This window comes from Dromiciops gliroides, chromosome 4 (genome assembly GCF_019393635.1).
Source record: "Dromiciops gliroides isolate mDroGli1 chromosome 4, mDroGli1.pri, whole genome shotgun sequence".
NCBI lineage: Eukaryota > Metazoa > Chordata > Mammalia > Microbiotheria > Microbiotheriidae > Dromiciops > Dromiciops gliroides.
In genome coordinates, this window is record NC_057864.1 from 218171245 (window position 1) to 218197966 (window position 26722).

The 26722-nt window shown below is 45.0% G+C and overlaps 2 protein-coding genes across 2 annotated transcripts; one reads left to right on the plus strand and one right to left on the minus strand.

Moving 5' to 3' along the window:
- Positions 1–248: 248 nt before the first annotated feature.
- CBX8 (chromobox 8) lies at positions 249–5155 on the plus strand. Its single transcript, XM_044004347.1, has 5 exons — positions 249–433; positions 865–908; positions 1087–1152; positions 1273–1339; positions 1586–5155. Exons 1-5 carry the CDS (start codon positions 365–367, stop codon positions 2450–2452), a joined length of 1113 nt encoding a protein of 370 aa, XP_043860282.1. The 5' UTR covers positions 249–364; the 3' UTR covers positions 2453–5155.
- Positions 5156–14998: 9843 nt separating this feature from the next.
- Positions 14999–23808, minus strand: CBX2 (chromobox 2). Its single transcript, XM_043963247.1, has 5 exons — positions 23706–23808; positions 23517–23560; positions 22139–22204; positions 18569–18674; positions 14999–16366 (listed from the first exon to the last, which is right to left on the minus strand). The coding sequence occupies exons 1-5, from the start codon at positions 23775–23777 to the stop codon at positions 15068–15070; spliced, it is 1587 nt and encodes a 528-aa protein (XP_043819182.1). The 5' UTR covers positions 23778–23808; the 3' UTR covers positions 14999–15067.
- Positions 23809–26722: the final 2914 nt, after the last annotated feature.

The window sequence follows — 26722 nt, forward strand, 5'->3', positions numbered from 1 at the left end:
CCTCTCCGCATTAGCGACGCCGTTAGCAACAAGTGGGGAGGGAGCAAGAGGGGGAGGGAGGCGGGAGAAGACGAGAGGAGAAGGGGGAGGTTGGTTGCGCGCAAGAGAGAGAGAGAGAGAGCGAGAGAGCGAGAGAGAGAGCGAGAGAGAGCGAGCGAGAGAGAGAGAGACGAGGGGGGGGGTAAAGAGAGGAGGGAGGTTGGGAGAGGGAGAGGGAGAGGGAAAGGGAGAGGGAGGGAGACCGGGAGAGAAGGAGGAGGGGGAGGGAGAACTGACGTAAGCGGGGGAGTATTATGGTCTGTCGTGCGCTGGCTGCTGCTTTTCTGCTGCTGGAAGCGGCCAAGGGGGTAAGCGACGAGTCAACATGGAGCTTTCAGCGGTCGGGGAGCGGGTGTTCGCGGCCGAAGCCCTCTTGAAGCGGCGCATCAGAAAAGTAGGTGCTCGCAGGCCTCAGGCCGAGGCCCCTGCCTCCTCTCCCCTCCCCATCCCGGTGCCCACCCCCTGCTGCAGCGCTGCTTCCCTTCCCCCAGGTCCCAGCAGCAGCAGCAGCAGCAGCAGCCGCCTCGGCGGTCGTGGCGGCGGCTCTGGCTTTGGCTCTAAGGCTCAGGCTCTTTCCCTAGACTTGCAAGGATACACAGATTACATGGGTGGGGGTGGGGAGAAGGGGGAACGAATGTATGTACGTGTGTGTGCATGCACTTTGTGCAGCATTTCGTGCATGGGGTGGCAGATGCACTGGGCGCATGCCTTATGCACTTGGGTTTCGCGCATTCATTTGGTGCATGCATTTTTTGCATGCATTTCTTCTGTTTTCGTCATGCATTTTTCCCTGTGCACACACATATTTTACCTTTGCATCCACAGGGACGAATGGAATACCTCGTGAAATGGAAGGGCTGGTCCCAGAAGTAAGTAGGTTATATGTAATTCGTGGCCCCTAGACTACTATTAGGAAGATTTTTCTTCCTCTTTTTTCCTTCTTCTCCTTTGCATAGAGATACAAAAGAAAGTTGCATATAATACCCTTCTCTAGCCTCCCTCTCACCAACTGGAACTTATTTTCCCTTCTCCTTGACCATTTCTTAGGTATAGCACTTGGGAACCCGAAGAAAACATACTAGATGCCCGACTTCTCGCAGCATTTGAGGAAAGGTACAGGCCATTCCTAGCCCTCCGTGTCTCACTTAAAAACATGTAGCTGTGGCTTTGATCCAGCCGGGGGTGGGAGTTCTAATTTGTTTTCTTTCTCAACACCCCCTTCCTTCCTTCCAGGGAACGAGAGATGGAGCTGTATGGTCCCAAAAAGCGAGGTCCTAAACCCAAAACCTTTCTCCTCAAGGTAGGATGCAACCGCCAATGGCTGGGAGGGATATTGTTGGGACAGGTAGGTGTGTATGGTGGTGGGGGAGTTCTCTAGGCTGATAGACCTGTAGAGGAGTAAATAAAAGTATCCTCATTCAGTCCCTGACACAGCCTTGGGCTGGTTGTCATTCAGCAAGCCAAGGGTGGTGAGGGGAGGGGATTTGGGGGAGGGGTAGAGGGCCCAGCCCCAAAGCCATTGACATTCCCTGTTTCTCTTTTGCAGGCACAGGCCAAGGCTAAAGCAAAAACCTACGAGTTCCGGAGCGACTCAGCTCGGGGCATTAGGGTCCCCTACCCAGGACGATCTCCCCAGGAACTTGGCTCCACTTCTCGAGCTCGGGAGGGACTTAGAAACATTGGCCTCTCCCCACCTGGGAGCAGCAGCAGCACCAGCACCAGTAGCACCTGCAGAGGAGATTCAGCTCGGGAACGGGACCGGGAACGTGACCGTGACCGGGACAGGGGGACTGGGAGACCCGACGACAAACCTAGCTCCCCAGGGGACAGCTCTAAGAAGCGAGGCCCCAAACCCCGGAAGGATCTTCGGGACCCTTCCCAGCGGACCTCGGGGGAGCCAGGGGACAGTCTTGGGGACTACCTCAAAGGAAGGAAGATGGAGGATGCCCCCTCTGGGGCAGGCAAGTTCACAGCTGGGCACAGTGTAATTCAGCTGGCCCGAAGGCAAGACGCAGACCTAGCCTGCACAGTGGCTAGTCCCAGCGGAGGTGAGGCCGGGGGCAAGCTGGCTGTGGACACCTACCCACCCCGAGTCATAAAGCACAGGGCAGATTTTCTGGAGGCCAAAGGCCAGAGTGGCTTGGACTCTGGAGGCCCTCGAGTCCGACATGGCTCTGGCAACCCAGGTTCAGTTGGGAGCCTGTATCGGGACATGGGGTCCCAAGGGGGTAGGCCCTCCTTGATTGCCAGGATCCCTGTAGCCAGAATCCTCGGGGACCCTGAGGAGGAATCCTGGAGCCCATCCTTGACCAACCTGGAGAAAGTGGTGGTCACAGATGTGACCTCAAACTTTTTGACCGTCACCATTAAGGAAAGCAACACGGACCAAGGTTTTTTTAAGGAGAAAAGATGAATTTCTGGAATCCAGCCAGAGAGAAAAAGCAGGAGGGAGTGAGAAACAGAGAGAGAAAGGAAATTTGGCATAGTACTTTTTATTTCTGGATGGGATCTAGACAAAGCGCTGATCCTTTCCTTTCACACCCCTCCTCTTCCTTCCCCAATCCATCCCCAGTATTGGTTGGAAAGATTATCTCTAGAGTTATATTTTCTATTAGATGTAAATATGTTATTTAAGAAAATATCTAAATATATATATATTTCAACTCTTGAAGTTGTTTTATTTAAAACAAGAGACTCAAATGTGGATTAGTTACCACCCAGAACGGAATACCACCCTGAAGAGTTACTGAGCTCCAGGCAGGAGGAAACCAACATACAGACTAAATCATGGTTATGCCCTATTCTTGTCCTTTGACCTTTTAGATTTCTGATGTTCTGATGCTTTGGAGTCACTGTGGACGCTGAGAAGGCTGGGAGTTTGGGAGGAAGGGAAAAACCTTGTATCTATGTGTACAGAAGTACTCCTGTAAGGCTCCTTTCCCTAAAACTTGGATTGTGACTAGAGGTATTGCTAATGACATAATCCAGGTGGTGTGGCCAGGCTGTCCTCCCAGACAACTAGGTATGAAGAAGCTATATTGAAACCACAGCAAAGCAAGTCCCTCTCTCCTTCCACTGGCCAGCTGTGGTCATGGAAGAGCTCCCCCCCCCCCCAGAAAAATTGGCCTTTAAAAAAAATGGATTAAACATCTATTAGAGTGAAAAGTATTAACTTGAATTACCTTTTGTTTTCTCCTGCTGATGAAGGTGAGCTTGGGGAGCAGGGGAAATGTCCAAGGAACAACACTAGAAATGCACTTTATAGGAGATAAAACATATATGATGCTGTGTGTGTATACACTCACAAACATATATACACACACAGTATGTATGTATAATCTCTTTTTCCCTTGGTTCCCTTCCTTACTCCGTAAAACAACAAACATAATGTGTTTACATTCCCGAAATGCCAGGATAAATTGGGAGAATTGCCTGTCACTACCCAGAGTTCGGGACCCTCGCTCTTTTGCAAGAAAAGTGTTTTGAATTTAAATTTCCCCCACCCCCTTCTCCGATTTTATCCTTGGAGGGAGAGAAGGACCCAACTCCCAGGAAAAGTATTATGTCTTTCTTCTCTTTAGGGATGCCGAATCGCCCCCGCCCCCCATTCCCCTCCGGCTTTCAGAGAGAAGTTGCTCTCACCCCACCCCCACCCCCGGCTGAGGCTCCCATTGCTCGCTCAGCTGGAGCGGTGTGGGGGCGGGGCTGGATGGTGGTGGGGGCGGTTGGGGAGGCTTCTCTTGTTCCGCTCCTCACCTTGCTCTGAACCTCGGGATGGAACCCCTGCGTTTCGTCTGGACTCAGAGCTGAGGGAGATTGTATCTTCGAGGCTCAGACAGGAGGAGGGGAAGAAGGAGAAATGCAGTGTTTCTATCCAAGAATGTGCACCAGAACTTTTACTGTTTTTTTTTCTTTCTTAAAAGCAAAAGCTATAATTTATAGGCTTTTTCGATTCGTGGAGTGTTCTCTATTTGAACTCTGTATTCAAACTCGGCCAAGGGGAGGGGGGGAGGGGAGGAGAAGAGAAGCGGGCTTCATTTGGAAAACTGCTAGAGACGGAGGAGAGAAGTGTGTATATACATACTTAGATATGTATGTGTACATATATAAGTGTGTATCTATATCTCCATACATGCATATGTGTGTACATATGGGAGTATATGTGTCTATATATTATATCTCAATATAGGCATATTTCAGATATAACTGCGGCTCAGAGTCTTGAGATATTCGGTCATCTCTGTTGGTTTAAAAGCACAAACCTGTCCCACAATCAGTTAAAGAGCGAAGACAGACCCCAATCCCTTGTTCCCCTCCGGTCCATGTCTTGTGCTTCTAGGACCAGCGAAGCCCAGAAATTGAGGGCTTTTTCACTGGGGAACTGGGGGGCCCGGGCCGGGGTTGCGTGCCAGACCGAAGCACAGATTCAGGACTAACCTGAAGTCAGAGAGGCTGGGATGGGGCGGAGAATGGTGACCGCTCCTGAAGTGGGAAGTGTACGGAGAGCTTCGCTAGTCTCTTCCTCTTCCATCACTTGACACCCCCCCTCCCCTCCCTGTCCCGTCCCGTCCCTCACCTCTAGGCTCTCCTCTCTCCTCTAGACTTTCTGACCCTTGAAGGACAAAAGGGAAGACAAAAGTAATAGATGAAGTTTTATTGTTTCGAGTTGAAAATTGAAAATTGCGCCTGTACAGAGGAGCCCCCAGAATGGGCTTTTTAAAAAACCTGATCATATTTGTAAAATTGGTCTTTGAAACTTAGTTTGTATAAAGAACTGAAGTGAGCGAGTGTATCTGCTTAAATGTCGATGCTATTTTTAGCTGAAACAATACAAGGGACATGTATGTTACCATGGGTATGATAACTCGGAGATGCGTTGAGGTTATCTGACTGCCCCTTCCCCTTCTTTCCTTTCCCCTTCCCTTTCCTTTTTCTTTTCCTCTTCCCTTTCCCCTCCTTCCTTCCTCCATTCCTCAGAGCCCGAGTACCTGTACCCTCCATCTCGCAAACCGGGTTCAGACATACCGGTGATTCAAGCCCTTCTGTTCAGGCGTCTGTGTGTGCGTGTGTATGTGTGTGTCCAGTTCACGCCGCTGTACTGCGATCCAGATCAGGGGTGGGGAGGGGGGGGGTTGGGCGGGGGGGAGGTGGGGAGGGATATGGGGGAGCCTTATGTATGTAGGTCTCTACATATATGCTGAATGTGTGTTTGGTTTATTTAATTCTAAGATTTGTACAAATCTCCGAATCTATCTCCGCCTCAGAGCTAAAAAGTGAAACTTCAATACGTTATCTTCTGCAATTCTGAATGTCTATATCCAATACCCGCTTTTTATGTGTTTAAATATATACTTTGTAAATAGATCATTGTCTCAGGTTTCTTGTCCCTCGGAGACTCCTCTTTCTCTCCCCTTCCCCATTCCCTCCCTCTTTCTCCACCATGGCTTCTGATGTCACCAAAGGCCCTTCCTAGTTTCGGGGAATCCCGATCCTGGAGAAAGGCCAAAGGCCTGCCTTCCCTCCTTTCTCCTCTCTATTCTGGGGGGACAGCGGCTTCCAGAACTGTCTTCCTGCACTCTTACTTTGAGCTCTGGGCTGGACCCGGAGTTAGAAGACCAAACGGATGTCTAGAGGACTGGGCCTCAGGATCTCTCTCCACTTTCTGATCAGCCTTTGGGTTCCTCTCCCTTAGGGCCAAGCTTTGGGTCATTGTTCTAATTCTCTCAGGCTCTCTAGCGCCTTTGATTTCAGAACCCTCTTTTTATCACTGGGCTCCAAATGGTCTAGATTTCTCCAAGTCTCAGGCCCATGGAACCTAATGTTCTCTTATCTTCCCTCCCTGGGTTCCCCAATACCTGGGATTCCTGGTCCTACCCTAGGCTGGAGCCATTTCCCACTCTGATCATGCCTGGGAACCTCCCCCTACCCCCACAGGCCCGACCTCCCCAGCTCTCCCCGAAATGGAGCCCCTCACGCCTATTGATTGAGGAATTTAATTCTCGGATATTGCTAGGCAACTGCTTCCTCCTGGAACCGAGGAGAGCTCGCTGATATGATTAGTTAACCAAGAGCTCAGGCATCAAGGAGCAGAAGCTGTTGCCTCTCTTTCCCTCCCACCCCCTAAAGCCACAACCACCCCTACCCCACCTTTCTTGACCAGGTGCCCAGTACACTTTGAAGGTTTCAGCTTCTGCAGCAGCAGCTGGTGGTGGTGGTGGTGTGTGTGTGTGTGTGTGTGTGTGTGTGTGTGTGTGTGTGTGTGTGAGAGAGAGAGAGAGAGAGAGAGACAGACAGACAGACAGACAGAGACAGAGACAGACAGAGAACAGACAAACAGAAAGACAGACAGAAACAGAATGTAGACTAAGGGATGGAGAGAGACAGAGACAGTGGCTGGATTGGGGAGAGAATGGGTCAGGCAGAGACCTGTATCTCTGAGGGTAAGAAATTGAGACTGATGGTTGAAGTGCTATTTTGGGAGTTCCTGGACCCTTAAAGTTTCCAATGTTCTCTTGTCCAATAAAGATGTTGAGAGAGAAGATCTTTTCTGCTAAATGAGACTTTTTGGTCCCGACACAGATAGCAACCATAGATAATATTCCCCCTTTCTAGTGGGAAGGGGGAAGGGTCATGGCATATACAAACTCTTAAAGATACTTTCCCCCAAGGGGACCAGATGTGAGAGTAGCTTGGTAGCCTTTCCCTCCCTAAGTTGACAGAGAGGATGAATAATGTCTTGAGGCTGGCCCCCAACTCAGCTGCTTCCCATCCTTCCCAGGAATAATCCTGGTTGGCAGGGTAGCAGACCATTACAGGGAGCAGAACTGGGCCTTTAGGTGGGCAGGTCATGAGACAAGAAAGGAAATGTGTGCAAATTGACTCTGTCTAGTTTTGTGTTCAGCAAAATGAATTACACCTAAGTCCATCTCCTTTTCCTCAAAAACTGAGGCCAAACCACAAGTCCCTACCACCTGGTCTTGGAATGCTTTACCCTACTCCTTCCTGTGACTGTTACCCAGTCTGAAAGATTTGCAGCTGGCTCTGGGAGGTACAGATTTATCCAGGGCAGCACTGGTGTTCTGGGTCACCAAGAATCAGGCACCACTGAATAACTGAACAATGATGATGAAGACAATAACAGATTTGTCTCTAGGTCCCATTCTTTGGAGTTTATAAGAGAAACAGGTCATAGATTAAATTAAAAATATAGAGCTGGAAGGGACCTTGGAAGTATTTTTTCCCAATGCTCTTTTTTTTTTCAGATGGGGAAATTGAGGTCCAAAGAGGTTACTGTTACTGTCTTTGTTCAAGGTCACACAGGGACTTAATGGAGGAACTAGTATTCAAATCAGATAATAGGATTGCAGGTTAAAAGCTGTAAGGAATTTTGGAGGTCATTGATTCTAACCCCCTAATTTCCTAATGAGGAATGGTGGATAGTAAGTGGCAGAGCTGGGATTTGAATTTACAATTTCAAACCCAGTGCTCTTTCCACTGTATTGATCTGCTGTTGTTGACTCTAGATCCTTTGACTCTACACCCAGCAATCTTTCTACTATACTGTGATACCTCAATTAGTCAGGAAGTGCCCTAACTCTCCTCAGCATTCCCCAGCCAGTGTTGTCTTGGGATGGGGTGGGTATGTAAGGCATATGAAAAAGGCTTTTCAATATGGAAAGAAGAAAATAAGAATGTGGAGCAGATTTCCCCCCTTAAACTAGACAGGACTTCTCTGTCTAGGTGTCTTGGATGCTCAGGCTGACTTACTTGCTTAGGTAAATTTGTCCAAGTGTTTACTGAAAATCCAAGGCTTGCTGTGAGCAAGGGGTTTGGTGTCCATTCTTTCTCCCAAGGTCTGTAAGTTTCAATTTCCTCTGCAGTTTACCAGGATCATGGCAGTGCATGAGGGGTTACTGATATTTGGGACCCTCTGCTTCCTGTAGTTTCCTGTGTTTTACTAGGGCATTTCAGTGTTCTTTCCACCTTGACTCCTCGATTAGAATACTAGAGATGCAAGGGAAATTATAGATCCTCTGAGGTTAATTCCCCCTTTCTGGTCTCTAAGAATTTAGGGCTCAGAAGCTGCTGATTAGAAGGCCGTATGACATGTTGAGTTCTAGTATTCCAACAGCCACCAAATCACCTGATGTGGCTGTGGGAAAGAACCTTCTATTTAGGCTTTAGTTTTTTCCTTTGTAAAAAGATGGAATGGCTAATTGTCTCTAAGATCCCTTCTAATTTTCAAAAAGGAATTAATTCTAATTTTAAACATTTTACCCCTTCTCACTGAAGAGAAAACAACTCTTTGAGGGTAAGAACAATGGATAAAAGTGTAATCAGTCTGAGAAATGTTCCCCCCCCCAGTTGTATATGACTCAAAGTAACCCCTGGTTTCAGAGGACTCTTCCTCAATTTTCTGTTATTATACTGTTAATATTATGTAATAATCACATTTATGTAGTACTTTAATATTTGAAAAATGCTCCACATATATTACCTCATTTAAGTTAGGAAAAGAAGAGTAATGGCTAGCATCCTTGAGTATCAGTTGGAGATTGAGAGAACCAGATCATTCAGAATCTGAAAGGTGGGAACTGTAAGGACAGGAGCATTGGGGGGTAGTCCTACAACCGTCACTTAACTGCTCCTCTTGTTTAGGCACACTGAAGTGCTTAACCAATGAAATGAAGCTGGCTTAAAAATATTTATCTAAAGAAGTAATTATTCTCCCCTCTCTCCACACCAAACTGCAGTCAAGTGCAGTCTTTACTGGGCAGAGCTGGAGGGATTGCCTATGGCTGGCCTGTTGCGCCCTCTAGCGGGTGGAGACAGGCCTGCTATCAAACCACCTTTCTGTTCTAGAAGCAGCCAATCGTATTTTAAGGCCTAAGGCTCACTGGGGAAGAATGAAAAGACAGGCACAGAATGACAATCATTACCAACACAACTCAGTACTCCTTCCCATTTCAAGAATCTTCTGGGTTAAGATGAAAGAATTATTTCCACTCCCTGCCCCTTTTCATATATCAACTACTGATATATATGATACTGGAGCAGTTATAACCAAAGAGGATTGTGGTAGGGAAAAGGCAAAGCCTGTTTGGGGAATGAAGATAGTAGTAAACTGGATCCCTCTACATGTGGCTTCTGGGCACACACCTATCCTGGTATAGGATTCTCTCTAGAGTGGAAGCATGAGTGTTGGATATCCCAAGGGTTGGGAGAGGGGAGAGTACAGTAGTTGAGGAATGTCATGCCAAACTCCACTTTGCCTGGCCTGGATGCATAGTATATCCCCTGGCCCTTGGGATGCACTCTCTTCTATAGTGCTGACCCCATTCTTCTCCAAAGGCTAGCGGATTAGTTGATCAGATCAGTAGCGCAGAAACTAACAATGGCTAGTGTGGGCCCGAGTCCTGTATCCCATCTGGCCCAGCTCTGGAGACATTGTTGAAACAGGGTGTCAGGAAACAGAGATTCAATTCCATGCTCAGAGCAAAGGCTAGTTGGAGGCCTGTTGCTATCTAGGCAGTTGTTAACCTCTCAAGGACAGATTTTGGAAAGTACATTATAAATTCCCTTTGGCCTCTTCTTCAAGGTCAGATGATAGAAGCAACATCATTAGCACATCACTCCTTTCCAACCCTGCACTACTCTAAATCACTGCGATTTCAAGTTCTCAAGACTCTTTTCTGGCTGGGTTGGGTGTTAGACATTCCTGTTGTGTGGTCGAAATCTTTACCAGAACTAAAAAATCCAGGCCTTTTGCCCTACTAGCCATTCAACCAAAGCCCAGGCCAGGAGCCAGGCCCAATTTCCTCTTACTTCAAAGGAAGCTAGGTTATTCTTGGAGGGTTGAAATTTATGAATAAATTCGTGCTGAGAGTAATACAAACCTTAAAGGCTTGGAGGTTATGTAATAAGCAAATCATCTTTTTATTACAAGCAATGGGTTAGTGGTGGTACAATCTTAGAAATTCACATGTTTAATGGCAAGTCCCCTGGAATTTAATAGTAGTGTCCTTTTATTTATTATTTTTTTTGTGAGGCAATTGGGGTTAAATGACTTGCCCAGGGTCACACAGTCACTAAGTGTTAAGTGTCTGAGGCGGTATTTGAACTCAGGTCCTCCTGACTCCAGGGCCAGTACTCTATCCACTGCCACCTAGCTGCCCCTAGTAGTGTCCTTTTAAAGCATTACCACATGTTGCATTAAGAACTGCCACAGCTTTCCAAGATCATTCCAGCGTTTTTTCCTTTGTTTTAGTTGTAGCTTCTGTACTCCATGCAGTTAAATACAGCTTTGGGGATGGAGATCAGAAGAGAATCCAATACATGATGAACCCTACCTCTGGCAATTCTTTATCCTTTTTTTTTTTTTTGGCAGGGCAATGGGAGTTAAGTGACTTGCTGCTCAGGGTCACACAGCTAGTAAGTGCCAAGTGTCTGAGGGCAGATTTGAACTCGGGTCCTCCTGACTCCAGGGCCAATGCTTTATCCACTGTGCCACCTGGCTGCCCCCTACTTATCCTCTTTTAAGAAGTAATTTTCCTACCCCAGCAAAGTGCTCAGCCTTTCAAAGGCATTATTTTCCACCCCCTTCCCACTATACTAACTTACCTTGGGAAGCACAGGGGAAAGAAAAGGTTGCTTTGAATTGTCAGCTACCACATTTGACACATGAAGTTGAAAAGTTAAAACAATTTTTATTGATATACTAACATTAATAAAAAAAGTTGTACAAAACCAAATGACACCATTTGCTAGTGTTTTCTTTTCCTGTAAAATAAATTAAGAGCAGTCTAAAAAAAATCTGTAATCTATGCTATAGTGTTAGTTTTCCCAAAACACTAGAAAACACACACAATCATGAGATGCAAACAAGAAAATGATTTAGGCATCTGAATACAACTTTCTCCCGAAATCCCCCAAACCACTATGGGCTTCCTTAGGGATGTGAAGGAGGGGGATGGGGAAGGCACATTTCCCCCACTAGTTGGTTTTGATTTAATATTTGGGCTGGGCTACTGTCCTGTTTCAACAAAGATTTTAAGCTTTTCCATGGTAATAACATATCCACTTTTGTTCTCTGTTTTCTAAAAGCAAACAGCTGTAGTTTAAAGCAATTAGAAGTGGCATACATGAATGATTTGGCTTTTTTTTTTTTAATTAAAAAAGCAAAACACAAATCAAGCCAATCATTGGCACAGTAACAAGAACAGTTCTTTTGTGCCCCCCTATCCCCCCCCACCTTTTGCAATCAAAATTTTCTTTAACAAAACCTTCAGGCCACAGCCCTTCATATCTATCAAAATCTGAGTGTAACAAAAAAAGAACACTCTTTTTTGGTACAAAATATATATATATAAAAATATATACTAAACCTCTAAGGAAGATGACAAAATTGACCGCTTCTTCCTGTCCAATAAAAAATAAAAAGGAGGCAAAAACAGGATAAAAATATCCATTCGATATACAAATACTGCCATATAATTTGCTTAGGAAACCCTTAGAAGTAAAAAGTAGTAACAAACTTTAAATCAGATGTTTGATTGACACCTAGCTATACACATGTGCGCACACACAAAAAACATAGCAGCAAACTTGGGGGGGGGGGAAGGTAGACTTCTAAATACTAGTTTTGTTTACTGGTAAACATATGACACCAGCTCTGAACATCTGTCCAACACAGATGAAATAAAATGCACAAATTTTTAGAGAAGTGTCTCTTTCAAATGTGCGAACACATCTCTTTCATATATGAGCCACTGTGAATAAAACAAAAACATGTAAGGTAGAAATTTTAAGCAAAAGCAAAAAAAAAAAAAAGAGGCAGAACTGGCTAGGAATAAGGTGTTTCCTGATTCAACTTTGGACTTGAAATAGCTAGTTAACAGAAAGGCACAACATCATAGTTTGGGAAAAGAGTCAATGCTATGTATGAGAGCCTTCTCAAATCAGACAAGACACCCAGGGACAAACACATTTGCTTCTAATGGCTGCAAACCTTATTCACTAATGATCATAATTAGAACCTCTACTATCAGCCTAGAGCCTCAGCTTTACTTAGCCTGAAAGGCAGGAAAGTGCTTGGTGGGAACAGGCTGAGAAACTTGGAAGCTTCAACTTTATGTTTGAGGTGTGTGTGTGGCTCCGTTACCAGCAATTTGCTTGCTAAAGAGGCGATTCAGAAGAAAGCAGGGACATCTGCAGAAGCCCATCACATGCAGGGAATTTGAAAGCCTGTTTGGGATGATGTGATGGGGAGAGAGAATTACTAGAAGACCTGGTCCTAGGAACCATAAACTAATTTGAGGTTAACTTTACTACCCCTCCCCTACTATGCTGGACCATGTAAGTCAGCTCTTTTAACCCATTCTAGTAGTAGAAAGTGCATACATTCCCATATAATACCCAGATGGACTGTTCTGGGAATGATGGGAAGCTTTTCCTCTCTCCTCTATCTCAGCACTCTAGGGATGGAGCCTCCAAGTTTCCAGTAAGCAAGCACCACTTCTTTTCCACTAAGGAACACAAAATGAGGCAGCTTTGTGCTATTCTCAAGTTAGGTGAGAAAGTACTTGGAAGAGGTCTCTCTTCTTCTCTTGCCCCACCTTGTTTTGCTCCCAGTAGACATGAAAACCAGTTATTCCCCAAAGGCACAGTGAGTTTGTATTCCAATACAATAAAGGCCAACTTTTACATATTTGGCATATGGGTTAAGGACATCAAGGAAAGAGTCCCAGGCTGAGGGTCATGCTTCCCCAGAAAAATCACTATCTTGGTTAAGCACCCAGTCCAATGATTCCTGAATAAAGGCCACTTAAATGAGGTAACCTGGATGAACTTCTTCCTGACCACACCCCAGCCTCAATCTCATTGGTTCCTTCTCTTCCCAAAATAAAGTTTCATTTGGCTGATTTCACATTTTAACAGTTAAAACAGAAGCAGGAAAAGAGTTTTCTTCTTTTTTTGGTTGTCAAAAAGACCCAAGGTAGTTACTTCTAGGCTCTTAGGCAACCACTGCAAACAGAACGTACTCTCCTTAAATCTTACACATTATATCTAAGACACAGACTAGTTTTAGAAGGAGCATGGTATTATCACGGCTCTTTTGGGAACAAGTCAGCATCTTAATCTTTATCTATCCTAGCTTGGCAGTCCCCCCCAAAGATTAATAGGATAAATAACTTGTGGAAGGAACCCATGGTTTGTACTTTTCTATAAAAAAAGAGAGCAGGAGGCTGAGCACTTGGAAACTGCCCAGTGGCTGAATCTTCTGGAGATTTGTTTAGTATTTTTAAAGGTGTCACATCTTCCATCTACAGCACCCCCTCACCCTACCTCTTTTCTGTTTGGTCCCAATTCCCAATCTGGAAAAGGATTATACTGCCAGTTTCTCAAAGGGGGCAGAACAACACAGGGCACAAAGGTAGGTGAATAAGAGACCTGCAACATTCCCCACTAACCTAGTCACTGGCCCCTTTACAAACTCATCACCTCTTAAGTACACAACAGCCATGACATGGACAGAAAGGATGTTTAGTACTGCACATCTGTACAACACCTGGGATGTATATCAAGCAAAAAAATCCATTTCCAGGAACTGACTGGACATAGATTCTCTTGGTGGTTCTTGGGGGCAGTTAATGGGGCCAAGTGACTGCCATTTGGGCCATCCTTTGTATATCCAGAAAAAAAGATCGTTTTTTGGGTAAGTAGGTTTATCCAAGTACCCTATTTATGGAAAATTCCTCACAAACATATGTCTAAATCTAGGATCCAGATCAGTACAAGTGTTGAAACAAAGCTATTCCCTCTTCCCGTTCTGTAGTTACCCAGGAAATTAAAGAATAAGTTTAAAGTGAAATGGTGGCAGGGGGAGAGGAGAGGGAGGTCACCGGGACACTAAATGGGACAAGAGCTCTTAATGCCCACTGTTCCCAGCACTCTCTTCCCTGAAGGTTTCTTGGCAAATGGTCATGAACAGGAAATGTTTTTTTTAGGGACAGGGGATATTATAGCAGTTACCCCTGGGCTGGAGCCACAGAAAAATAAAAAGAGATATCCTACCCTAGGGATACTCCCCTATGCTGCTTTCCATAGACTTCATTCTACTCTCAGGTCACAGTTCCTAGCTTTCAGGTATGTAGGGGCAAGGTAGTCACAGCAAATTCCTCACTTGCCTCTGTGACTTTGGCTACTACTTTGAGGAGAAAGGAGCTCATGAGGCCTCTAGGCTGGCCCACCCACCTATAGCACCTTTTAGAAACTGATACTAGCTTAAAGAAATGTAAACAACATATCCCATCTATTAAGCTGTCCCAAGAGGCCTCTCCAACAGATGAGGTACTGTATAAAAGAATGTTCCCATCTTGTGGGCTGGAATCGCTAACCCAGACAAGGAAAAGACTGTATGACAAACTAACCTCCTTTGCTCTTAGGTAACGGGCTAGAAAGTTCACCTTTGCCATGCTGTGGCAAGAGGAGCAAGGAAGGTAACAGACTCAGAGAAAATGAAACACTCTTAGGAACCTGTTTCTTTCCTAAGACAGCCAATCACAAAGAACCATTTGGTTCAACCCACTTTCCTGTGAATTGACAGATAAGGTAAAGGAAGGGATGGTGGGGTGATAGTATGTAAATCAGCCAGCACTACCTACCTGTCATATAGGTCTATCCAAGGTCATACTAAATAATAACAAGGAATTGGAGATTTGGTCCCCTTTCCTTAATGCATCCATCCATGTTTTATGTACACAAGTGGGCTGGGATAAAGGACAAAGTGGTGGCTGATTGAATTCCCTACATGTTTGCTAATCTGGAGGAAACAACAAAGACTGACATATCTCAGCTCTATCTTCCCACCTCTGTTTTCCTTTGGGCAGGCTATGGGTCACTTAAAAAAACAGACACCACGACCGAAAAAAAAAAAATCAAAGAGAGGGTACTATGAAAGGCTAAGAGGTCCACTTGGAGAAGAGACCCTGGCACCTGGGTTGTATATTAGACAGGATGACAGTCAAGTTCAGTAATGTCTCAGGTTGAAAAAGCCAACGCTGGTCGGGGACTCTTTCACAGTGACTGTGATAAGGTTGGCAGTCACATCTGTGACAAAAACATGCTCAATAAGGCTTCGGGTTGGCTTCCAGTCCTGGCTGGTGTGAATGGAGACGGACAGGTTCTGTCCCGTGGTGCCTGGGAAAGAGGCTGAGTCCCGTTCTGAGTCAGTGCTACTGCTTTCCTCTCCAGTGCTCATCTCTGATAGGGCTGTTGTCTTTCTGGTCTCACCAGCAGCCAGGTGGCTCTCCTGCCCAGTGGGTTTGGAATTGCCTTTTATTGTGTCTCTCTTATTTCCAGAGGTGGCAACAACCGCACCCCTGGCGACCAGTTTCTCACCTTTGTTGGCATCAGTGAGAACACCAGCCCCTCCGGTGGTACCGCTCCCTACTCCCTTGCTGGCAGTGGGGTTGATATTACTGGTGGTTTTCAGACTGGCAGCTGAGGAATATAGGGGAAGCACAGAACCCCCCGGGGCTCCGTTTTTCACGCTCTGTAAGTTCAAAGCCTGGAGGTTCAGCTCTTGGTTTGAAGCTGGTTGAGTGCCAATGGAGGTTGGTCCCACTTTGCCTCCATTGTGTAGGCCTGGGGTCCTACCTGACTTCTGCTCACCACTCCCAGTGCTAGGGGCTGTAACACCTCTGGCTCCAGTCATGCTGAGCCCTAGCTCCCCTTTCTGGTTTCTCACTTTCAGGTCTAGTCCCAAGCCACATTTATTAGAGGCCTGGGCTTTCAGTGCCAATCTGTTGGCTGCCTCGGCTTGGCTCTGTGTCATTCTATTCATGTAGTGCATGATGGAACTTTGCCAGCTGATACTTCCTCTGCTGGGATTGTCAGCCATGCCCTTCATCAGGCTGGTCAAGTTCTCAGTGGTAGATGAGCCACTGGGGCCACCAGAGGTCTCCTTGGCATGGGCTTTGAGGGCAGAGAGGCTTGCCACAGGGGCAGTGAGTGAGTTTGGCAGTTTGCTTGATGGTCCCAAATCCTTTCGGGTAGTTTTCAGCACCTTTGGCAGGCTCACTGGTCTCCTGGCTGCCTTTTGTTCTGGGGGAAGAGGCTTTCGACCCCTTTTTTTTCTGATGGGATCCTTCACCTCAGGTTTGGCCACCAAGATCTGGGCTTTTTTCTGAGGTACTGGATGGGTCTCTCGGCCCCGGGGACCTCTCTTAGACTCCAAGTCACTGTCATCTTCTTCATCAGAAGAGGAAGAAGAGGTAGAGGAAGAAGAAGAACTGCTGGATTTTGATTTTGATGGTATGTCTGGTTCCTATAAATAAGGGGAAATAAGTTATCATCCTCCCCATGACTATTCCTTAGTTCCTAAGAGCTCCTCTCTGCAGAGTTCAGATCTTAAAGAGCTGGTGCACCTTTTAACCCTTCACTATTCAGAAATGAAAACAAAGGGAAAGGGAAGGATTCACTTGCTTATTTTACAGGAGGCTAAGGTATAAAAGGAAGGGATACAAAACTCACATTAACCAGCAAGTCAACGGTAGGGTCTGAAAGAGATGCTGGGCTCCCCTCCCCCCCCCTTTTTTTTCAGGTAAGTGCTTTATTCACTAGGCCTACCTAGGCTTCCTATGATTCCAGATTGTTAATTAACTCACTCATCAAACTGATTAGTCTGGTATTCATCAGTCAAAATCAGTTAGCACCTATTCCAGGAAACCATATCCTATTACCCACTTCTCCTGGGTTCCCTAGCTCTCAAACTCAAGCCTCCAATTGTACATCAAAACATAACTTCTCAAATACATTGTGTTCCATTTACACCTCCCCCCCATTCCCAAAGCAGAAATCCCTAACTCCTTTTCTCTTGTCCCAATGTTTGGCTGTGACAGAATCTAACCCCCCCCCCCCATTTGAGGGAATAGATAGTGTAGGCTCACAACAATTTAGTCATCTGTCTTGAAACGGCCACCAATATGATAAAACTGGGAGAACCATAACTATATCTCAAGCACTTGGCACTTTGGTGGAGGGACTGTTTTTAATTTTTTTTTTCAATCAAAGAAAAATCTGTTTCCTCTCCCCCCTACTTCCCTTCCCATTAAGAAAAACAAAAACAAAAACTGTTGTTATAAACATGTATAGTCAAGCAAAACAAACTGTCCATGTCAAAAAAAAAATCTTAATCTGAATGCTAAAGGACCTGGCACTTTACAAAAACATGCCCCTCTTTGATCAGTTTTTCCACTCAATCTATGTGTAAACCCTTACAGAGGGGGCTAGCAGAGGTATGGGGTACTGCAAGGCCTGCTAGTTATAATTCAGGAGCTGTGGCCTTATATAGAAAATTAAAGCCACGATTATCCTCCTATCAAATTTTTTAAGAGTGAAAAACTATGATACAGGTTCACTCAAGTCTTTCTCAGGAGAGGATGGCTTCAGCCAGAGCTCCATTACTGTTGAGCTTTCAAGACAGTAGCCATTCATTTCAGTCAGGAGGTAGCAGCAAGGTCATTTTCACTGGAGACTAGAGAAAGGAACCAAGCAGCCTGACCCACATCTAAAACTGGGGAACCCTGATCTTCTGTCTATAGGTTCTCTTTGAGAAGGCAGTAACAAGGTGATAGATAACTCAAGTCTACGGGGACTAGACCTTCCATATTGCTTCTCTAAGGTTGCGGTGGGGATTGCTGTACACGCAATTTTCAACACAAAGTTCTCCATCTACGCTGTGTGCTCTCTTTTCTAAAAGTCCTCCTTTAGTCTGTTTCTGGCTTCTCTCCCGATTTTCCAAGTCTTTGCAGTATACAATCTACTGCTGGATAAGACAGAAGGGAGACAACTGCCAACACACTCCTAGTATTATGGGATTTTCTGAGCTAGAAAAGACTTTAGAGATCATACTATCTATTCTTAGGTCACTGTAGAACAGCCCTGGGTCAAAAGTTAAGAGTTCGGTCTGCTCAAACAGGTCAGTCTGTGGCTAAGTCTAGAACCCCAGGGTCTTTCTTATCTGCCTTTTTTCTTCTTCCCCACCTTCAGAATCAGGGAGTTTTTGCATAGTAAAGAGCTCTGTGTACTTTGCTATCAAATAGAGGGAAAACAGCGGTAACAAAAAAAACTGAAGCCAATATTTTACCCCCCCTTTTTCCTGGAGGAGAGGAAAGGAAGCAAAACAAGTGGTTTTTTAGTGTCCCCCACTGGGAGACACTTGGAGTGACAACAAGAAGCTTCAGGTCCAAGTTGTATTTTGTCTCTTCCTGGTTTAAGGAAAAGTTTTGAAGTGGGACAAAAATGAAGAAATAACTTCATGTTCACGAGATCCCAGGCTCACTTTTCATTCAAATTTCCTGGATTTTACTTGAATTTCTGCTAAAAGTCACATTCCATTCCCTACTGCCTTGCAAGGAGAACATTATAAGATGTTATATATTATATATATATTATAAGGTGAGAGGGTGGGGGGGGGGGTGAGGGCAGGGAAACAGTGTAGGAAAATTGAAGATAACTGGCTACGAACCTTGATCTTGGAGCGCCTGCTACAAGCTGACACCACCACATGCTTCCTCGGTCTGCCCCTTGGACGCTTGCCTCTCTTCCGGTTCTGCACCTCCTTATCATGCTCCCTAAAAACACAACTGTGAGGGGCATGGCCGGCTCTGCATACCAGCCCTTTCTATTTTACCATGACTTCCTCACTCCTAAATTCGCTCTTTTTTTTTTTTTGGCAGGGCAATGAAGGTTAAGTGACTTGCCCAGGGTCACACAGCTAGTAAATATCAAGTGTCTGAGGCCGCATTTGAACTCAGGCCATCCTGAATCCAGGGCCAGTGTTTTATCCACTGCGCCACCTTGCTGCCCCCTCACTCCTAAATTCTCACCAAAAAGCCTATTCCTCCCTCACCTCCAGGGGACAAGTTAAGAGTCTGTTCATCACTACTCTCTGAAAGTGAAGTATTTGAGGGTCCCTTAACCCCATCATCTACTCAGAGCTCACCAAAGTAGTCTCCAGGTTACATGGGATAGTATTTATATAAGCACTTAGCACAGTGCCTGGCACATAACAGGTGCTATATAAATACCTATTTCCTTTCCCCCCAGAAGCAAGCAAAGAATACTAATAGATTAATTGCATTTAGATTCCTGTATTTTCCCCCTGCTCAGCCGCTCTTTTCCCCCTAAAGCATTTTGTTATACTGTACCCTAGACCCCAATGTAAAATAGAGCAACCTCATTAATCCCAATCAAGAAAAAGTCATCAAGAGCCAATGTCTACATCCAATAATACATCTTTAAATAATTCTCTAGTGACCAAAGGTTATGAAAGATGGATGAAAAGGTGCTTTTAATTTCCTAACAGAAATAGCAGCACCTTGCCCCTTATCATGGAATGAAAACTGAAGAAAGTCTCTGGTAATTAAATTGGCAGACATGAATTTCACAATTACCCAGATGGGTTCAGATTCCAAATTTGCCACTTAGTACTTATGGGACCAAGGGCAAGTTCCTCTCAGGAATTCTTACTTATTTGTAAATAAAGGGGTTGGGTTAGATGATTTCTAAGGTTCCTTCAACTGTAGAAATCTATAATCTATTGAATCTATAGATTATATATCTAATCTATAGATTAGAATCTATAATCCCATGATCTCTAAAGTCCTTTAACAGGTCTGTTAGTCTAAGGCACACTAGATAGCGGTTTCCTTAATTATCTGGTTTCCTAAAAGAATAGGATCCCAGGGCCATCTTCCTTACTGACACAGCTTCAGAGGTTGAATGTCATTCTTTCTGGATCTGACATTATTTTTCACTACCTTCCAAGATACAAATTCAACAGTCATTAAGCTATTCTTTTTGCATACACATAAATCAGAAGCTTCAAAATCCGTCCCCTCAAGCAATATGGCATAATGGATAGAGCACCAGTCTCCAGTCTGAAAATCTGGCTGAGTCCTTCCTCAAATACAGGTTAGCTGTGTGACCCTAGCTAAGTCACTTTAACCTCTCAGTATTTCATTTTAAAACTTGAAGTGGCAGGATATGTGCAGACTTGCATTTGAGGAATTTCCTCATTGCGAATGACATGCATATTAATGAAATCCCAGGTGTAGTCTAAAAAAAAGGTTTCCCAAAGAGACCTCTCAGGGAGAAGGCAGGTAATAGAGTAAAATGCATTTGCCATCTCTGGAGTAGGGATCTTTTTGTTTTCTAGATGGTTCCAAGATGCCTCAGGACTTAACCATCCACCTACCCAGCAAAGTACAGAAATTTACCAGAACACAAAATTTCTATTTTTCTTTGTTAAACCAGCATATTCTTCCCCAAATCTGTAGGATATGAATTATACAGCTAGGGAGACTGGAAGATCTTTCATATTCTACCAATTTCTTTCTTTCTTTTTTTTGCAGGGCAATGGGGGTTAAGTGACTTGCCCAGGGTCACACAGCTAGTGTCAAGTGTCTGAGACCAGATTTGAACTTAGGTCCTCCTGAATCCAGGGCCAGTGCTTTACACTGCACCACCTAACTGCCCCCTCTACCAATTTCTTAATGATGCCTTCCAAACCTGGTTATTTTTCGAGAGGCTATTCTCCCATTCCCAAACATATTTTACTTCCCATCTCTCAAAAGTCATGACTCATATGAGAAGCCCACAAAGAACCAAGCTGAGTTGGGGGAAGAAGGGGAGGGGGTAGAAAATGGATGCAGCCTGAACTACATAGAACAATGTTGTCAGATTGACACCAGCTGTGAAAGCTTTTGGAGTATCTAATTTATCAAGAAACCATGTCTCTATCAACAGGGCAATCACTTGTAAGTGGGAAAGTATTAATCCTACCCAGAAACGATTGCCACAGTTTGCTACCCATGGGCTTGTTCACAGTTCTCTCAACTGTACAATTTCTGAAACAGCATCGCTGAACACAACACAAACAACATTCCTCCAATTTTGATTTAGAGGAGGGGCATGCTTTTCTCCCCCCCCCCTCCCATTTTCCCCTGGAAAGTCACTTGGGATGCATATTCCCGAACTCCAGTTTCCTGCCTAAAAATAGAGACATCTAGAATTACAGAGACAAACACATCTAGCCCTAGGGACAGGCAAGAAGATCCCACAGTACTCACTCAATACCATATGCTTAACAGCCAAAAGAAAAATAATTGTGCTGTCCTTTATATAAGGAGATGACACAATAGGACATGTACTTTTTTTTCCTAGTAGTGATAATGATACACTGGACCATCCATTCTCTCTTGACTATTTTTCCTTTTGATCAATGTCACCCATTTGCTAAGACAGCTAGCTTAGAAAAACAGACCTAGAGGCAGTTTTTTGTATAAAGCTAATGGAAACTCAACCCATGTGCTACAACTTCATTTGTACCACTAACCAACCAATAGACTGCAACAGACTATTCAATTCAGACTATTTGAATAGGTATATTGCTGGAACAGTCAGGTTTACAATTGTTATGAGAGACTAGTTTTTCAGCAATTACCCACTAGACAGCAAACTACACCAGGGCAGGAATTGCAGTTTTGTTTAAATTTCGTATTTTCCCCAGGTCTAAGCATACCTTCATACCCATAGGATCTTGAGTTGGAAGGGACCAGAGATACAAGTCTAAGTCTCATTTCTATGGATTAGGAAACTGAGGCACAGAGAGGTCAAATGACTTATCAAAGGTCAGATAGGTGACTCTAAATCCAGTACTCTTCTGTCAATATCACACTGCTTCTACATGTTTGTTGAACTGAATAATTTAAGTGGTTACTGGGTGTCTCGAGGTGCTTATTGGAGATACTAAAGAAATAGAACACATTCTCTGTCCCTCAAAGACATTTACGGAGTACTACAAAGATCAAATTTAAAGTCTCAAGGCACACATCACATACCAGTAACCCTGATGTTAAGACAAAAATACCACTAGATGTCCTCCCCCATTTCCCTACCTTGGCCCCCTGCACTACTGCATTATGGGACCGGGCTTTAGCCCCTCCCCCCTCCCCAGTATAGCAGTCAGGAGAGGTACAATCTCCTCCCCTCCCCCCCCACCCAGAAAGAACAAGAAATATGTTAACTTGCTCACTTCTTCTGGAAGGCTAGGAGCAGTCTTGGATCAAGGATATTTTCCTCTGGCTCCCAGCTGTTGTGTCTGGAAAAGCAAAGCATTGGGCAGGGTAACACAACACAGGTGACATAGGTGAAAAAGATTGCTGACTGACAGGCCACAAGGAACCTTCTGTATTTTATGGCAGATTTTTTTACAACACCAAAACTTGATTAACTTTTAGAGACAAATTTAGTGAAAACATTAATACTGACATGGAACTTTAGTTGAAATTGCAATCTAACCCCCCTGATTATTTGTATATCAAATGAAAAGGAAAACTTTTACTAAAAATAAAAATGACTTTTCCCTTTCAGAGGAAAAAACGCAATTGTATCCGATGAAGCTAAGAAACCCATAACCCACCAGCCCAGACACAATGAGGGGGTTGCAAGAGATTTTATGCAAAGATTAGAAGTTGTAAATAAGGTGAGGGATGTTCAGCTCAAAAATCAAAGAAGATGTCTGAAGAATTAGGCACAAGGATCTGGTCATAACACAAATGTCTGGGGCATGGGAGACCATAAGTCAGGTCAAAATAAAAAACACTAAGAGAAAGGGAGGGAAAAATTAAATAAAGAAAACGAGGAAGAGTCTGTAGGGAGCAGTTGGGCATAAACAGAAAGACTTTTCGAGGGATGCCAAATCCCTTCTCGTTTAAAAAAACAACACTATACATCAATAGAAAGCTCAGGTTACAGCAGGGAAAACATGGAGAGAGGGATCTAGAGGGGTGTGCGTGTCCGTGTGTCTAGAGAGCCTGGATTCCCAATTCTTTCCCTAGTGCAAGTTTGGCAATTGGGATTTCTTCCCTCACCTCAGCTCAGTGAAAGGGCAGAGGAAACGTTAAGTCTCGGGAGAGGGGAGAGAAACACAGGAGAAGGGGTGGTGATGTTGGAGGAAAGGACTGTTCCTTAAAAAGAGGAGGCTAAGGAAGGAGGAGGGGTGTCAAAGAGGAGCGGGAGCAGCAAGCAACAAATGGGGACGGTGGAGGCAGAAGCGCTGAGGGCCAGTCGGTGTACAGGGAACTGAGTTCCGCTCCATAGGAGGGGACATCCCCAAGCCCCGCTTATTTGTAAACAAAAGGTTAGTCCCCCTCCCCCCTCGGCAGAGCTCCAGCTTCCCCTTTAACGCCACCCGGAAACCACAAGTCGGAAAGACCCCGTCCCTCCCCCCCCCCCAAAAAAAAACTTTCTAGGCTTCGTGCTCAGCCCCAAGCCGCCCCCAGGCCGTTCCCGGAGCCCAGCCGCCATCCCGGAGCCCGGGGTGGGTGAGGGGCGGGGGCTTTGGGGGCGCTCGGAGCGCACGGAGAAGTTGCCCGGGCAGGAGGCTGGGAGCTCATTGTTCTCGGACTCACTTGGAGGACCATCCTCGCCACTTCACCAGGTACTCCAGCTTCCCCTGCAGGGAGGAGAGGGCGAGAAGGAGCAGGGTTAGGAGGGCGCCCGGGACAGTTAGAGGAGGAGGGGGACGAGGAGGGTGTGGAGCCAGGGAAGGAGGGAGGTCGGCCGGCGCCTGCAACACACCCACCCGCCCCCCCACCCACCTTACGGAGCCGCTTGCTCAGGATGCACTCGGCGGCGAAGACCTGCTCCCCGACGCTGCTTAGCTCCTCCATCCCGCCGCAGCCGCAGCCGCCGCCGCCGGGAGCGAGGACACACAAAAAGGGGAGACCGGGGGCCGCGCGCGCGCGCCTACCGCGCGCTCTCTCTGCGGAGCCGCTGCGCTCCCCGCCCCTCGCACTCACCCCCTCCCCAGCACTGGGCGCGCCGGAGCCCCGCAAAACAAAGCACCGCCCTCCTCCGGCCGCGCGCGGTCTTTCCCCAACCACTCTCCCCGCCCGCACAAAGAGCTCCGCCTTCTACCCCCCTCAGGGGCCCGCGCGCCTCCTCCTCCCCTTCCCTTCCTCTTCCCCTTCCCCTTCTCCCACGCCCACCCGGCCTTCCAAAATTCCGGGTAGGCCAATGAGAGGGGAGGGCGGGAGGCGTAGCGCCCGCTCGGAGCTGCAGCTGCCGCTCCTACTCCCCTTCCAGCTCCGGTTAAAAGGGGACGGGCATTGTTTGGGGTGGGTCTCCTTGCCCATAGTCTCCTCCCCCTCCAGGGCCCCGGGGTCTAGGGTTTGCCTTTCTCTCCTCTTGGTAGGTGCCTCGGGATGTACCGAGGTGACTAGAAAGAGGAACTGAGGCTCCCCTGCGGGTACAAGACTGGGGAGCAGGTAGCTCCCAGGGCCCCGGGAGTGGGGGGTCGTTTAGGTTGAGAGGAGGAAGGAAATGCTGACCCGGAGTGGGTAGGGGAATGACCCCAGCCTACATTACCGAGTCCAGCTTTGCCTACGGGTGGTCCTGGACTTCGTTCTGAAGTTTGTATTACCAGCAAGAAGGCATTGTTTCGAGACCCTCAAACAGGAGGAGTCAGGAGGAGCCCAAGTGAAGGCTTCCTCCCTCCCTCTGCCTTAGGATCCAGTACGCTCCAAGCCAGTCCTTGTGTTTCCCTTAACTTTATTTCACTTAACGCTCCCCGACCTTTTCTTTTATAAAGGGGTGTTACTGGGAAAGAAAACATTAAAAAAAATTTCCATTAGGAAGCAAAGAAAAAAGTAAGAAAAAGCTGAGTCCCTTTTTAGTTTGTAACCAACCCCATTTCTTTAAATTAAGTCTCCCTCGAAGTGTCTGAAAACTCCAGAGCTGTATACAGAAGGGTTCTAAGATAAGGTTCTTTCGACTGACTAGCTTGAGAGATGGAAATCTAGCTCCATGAATACGAATTACCAGGGGGTATTTGAGAAAAAAAATATAACAGTTTGGTTGGAACTGCATTTGGACAAATGGTTCTTTTTAGGAGAGGCTTAGTTACCTGTAAGGATTGGATTCAAAGTGGGAGAGATTTGTTTTTTAGACACTGCATGTGTAAATATGAACTCTGGCTCATGTTACAAATATTCGACCGTGGAGATACTCAGCCTGAGCTTTCTTCCAAGTCAGTTCCTCCCTCACTTAAGGCTAATCTTTGACATGCTAACCTTGAACCTTCTCTTCAAGAGGGAAATTCACTTGCTATTGAATAACGAAATGACCAGTGAAGTCATTTAAGTCTTGAGTCAATTGGAAAAAAATGTAACATAAAAGGAGGCACTTTTTATCAATAACTTTATTCACATGAATACATTTTAATTCAGTGAAAAATGCATTCTCTGTTTTCATGTTTATCTCCTGAACACATCTGCAAAAACTGTTTTGCGTTGAACAAATCAAAGGAACCCATCTTTTTCAAGGAGCCTGAGTAAATAGAATAATGTGCATTAAAGCCATATTTGTAAAAGATTCGGCAGAAGAAAGCAAAAAAAAAAAGTCTTTTGAAGAGGCCTACTGTAGAAAACACTAAAAAGATATGAGCCAGCCCTTCAGCTCATCAAGTATACTTCAGGGCTGGCTAAGTTGCATTTGACACACTTGAAAGAGCTTATTTGATCTGGCAAACAGATATTGTAAAGGAGGCAGAGGGAAAAAAAAAAAACAACGGAAAAAGGTGGGAGGATAAGTGTGTGCTTCTTTGGGAAAACAACAACAACAAAAACAAATAACTTTCAGATTTAGCACAGTTGCCAGGCTTGATAAATCATCTGTGAAGTTATAGGTGGGTAAAACTGAATATTTTGAGTTAGTTTTTTTTTTTTAACATTCATCTGTGGAGCTTCAGCAAGAAATTCTTGTAGTGCTGAGAGCAAAGATATATTATTTTATGTCATTCTAGAAATAGTTGGATCAGTTTCAACTCACACTTTCTTAAAGAATTCACCTTTGAGGTGAGATTACTCAGGAAGTTTCTAGTTCAAGGAGAAAATGAATTTTCTGTCTAAGGATACAGTATCCTGGGGTCTCTGGATAGTTGTTTTTTAAGAGCTTAAAATAATTTCTTTGTAGCTTGAGGTTGGAGGAAGAAGAAAGATAAATGCTCTTGAAACTGATTCAAATATATTTGAAATACAATTTCCTAGAAGTCTGAATGTATATTACTAATATAAATATTTAGAATTGGTCTGTTGAATAAAAAGGTATTTTGGAGATTTTTGTATAGAATAAATAAAACAGTTTTGGCTTCAATGAAATCATCAGATAAATGCAACAGTTGGTACAAAACCAGTATTCTTGAAGAATCCTTGCAATAATATGATGACAGAAGCAAAGGTCTGGACTGTTCTTGATTGGTTAACTATGTTTTAGAATAGTGGGTTAGGCACATTGTAGATTTTATCTCATGTTTTTACCTTTTTAATTTTTTTTAAATATCATGTCATTACCTTTTAAGGAATTATAAACACAAATAAGCACACCAAAATTTTACGAGTTAGATAATAGGTGAAAAAGTCATAACAAATGATTAAATCATACTGAACGTAGAAGTAAATTGGTTAATTAATCTTTAAAGCCAAACATCCTAATCACAATGCATATATGCATAAATATACATAAAAACACTGTAAAAGAACAAATAGAGAAAGATAAACTAATCTTACATTAATGATGAATTTAAAACCACTTCTTCCCTATCCTTTTGCCTATTATG

Coding starts and splice junctions, on each gene's coding strand:
- CBX8 (XM_044004347.1), top strand. CDS start 365: ATGGAGCTTTCAGCGGTCGGGGAGCGGGTGTTCGCGGCCGAAGCCCTC. Junction 909..1,086: donor TGGAAGGGCTGGTCCCAGAA/GTAAGTAGGTTA, acceptor ACCATTTCTTAG/GTATAGCACTTGGGAACCCG. Junction 1,340..1,585: donor CCAAAACCTTTCTCCTCAAG/GTAGGATGCAAC, acceptor TCTCTTTTGCAG/GCACAGGCCAAGGCTAAAGC.
- CBX2 (XM_043963247.1), bottom strand. CDS start 23,777: ATGGAGGAGCTAAGCAGCGTCGGGGAGCAGGTCTTCGCCGCCGAGTGC. Junction 22,205..23,516: donor TGGCGAGGATGGTCCTCCAA/GTGAGTCCGAGA, acceptor TTGCTTTTCCAG/ACACAACAGCTGGGAGCCAG. Junction 18,675..22,138: donor CTCCTAGCCTTCCAGAAGAA/GTGAGCAAGTTA, acceptor TTGTGTTTTTAG/GGAGCATGATAAGGAGGTGC.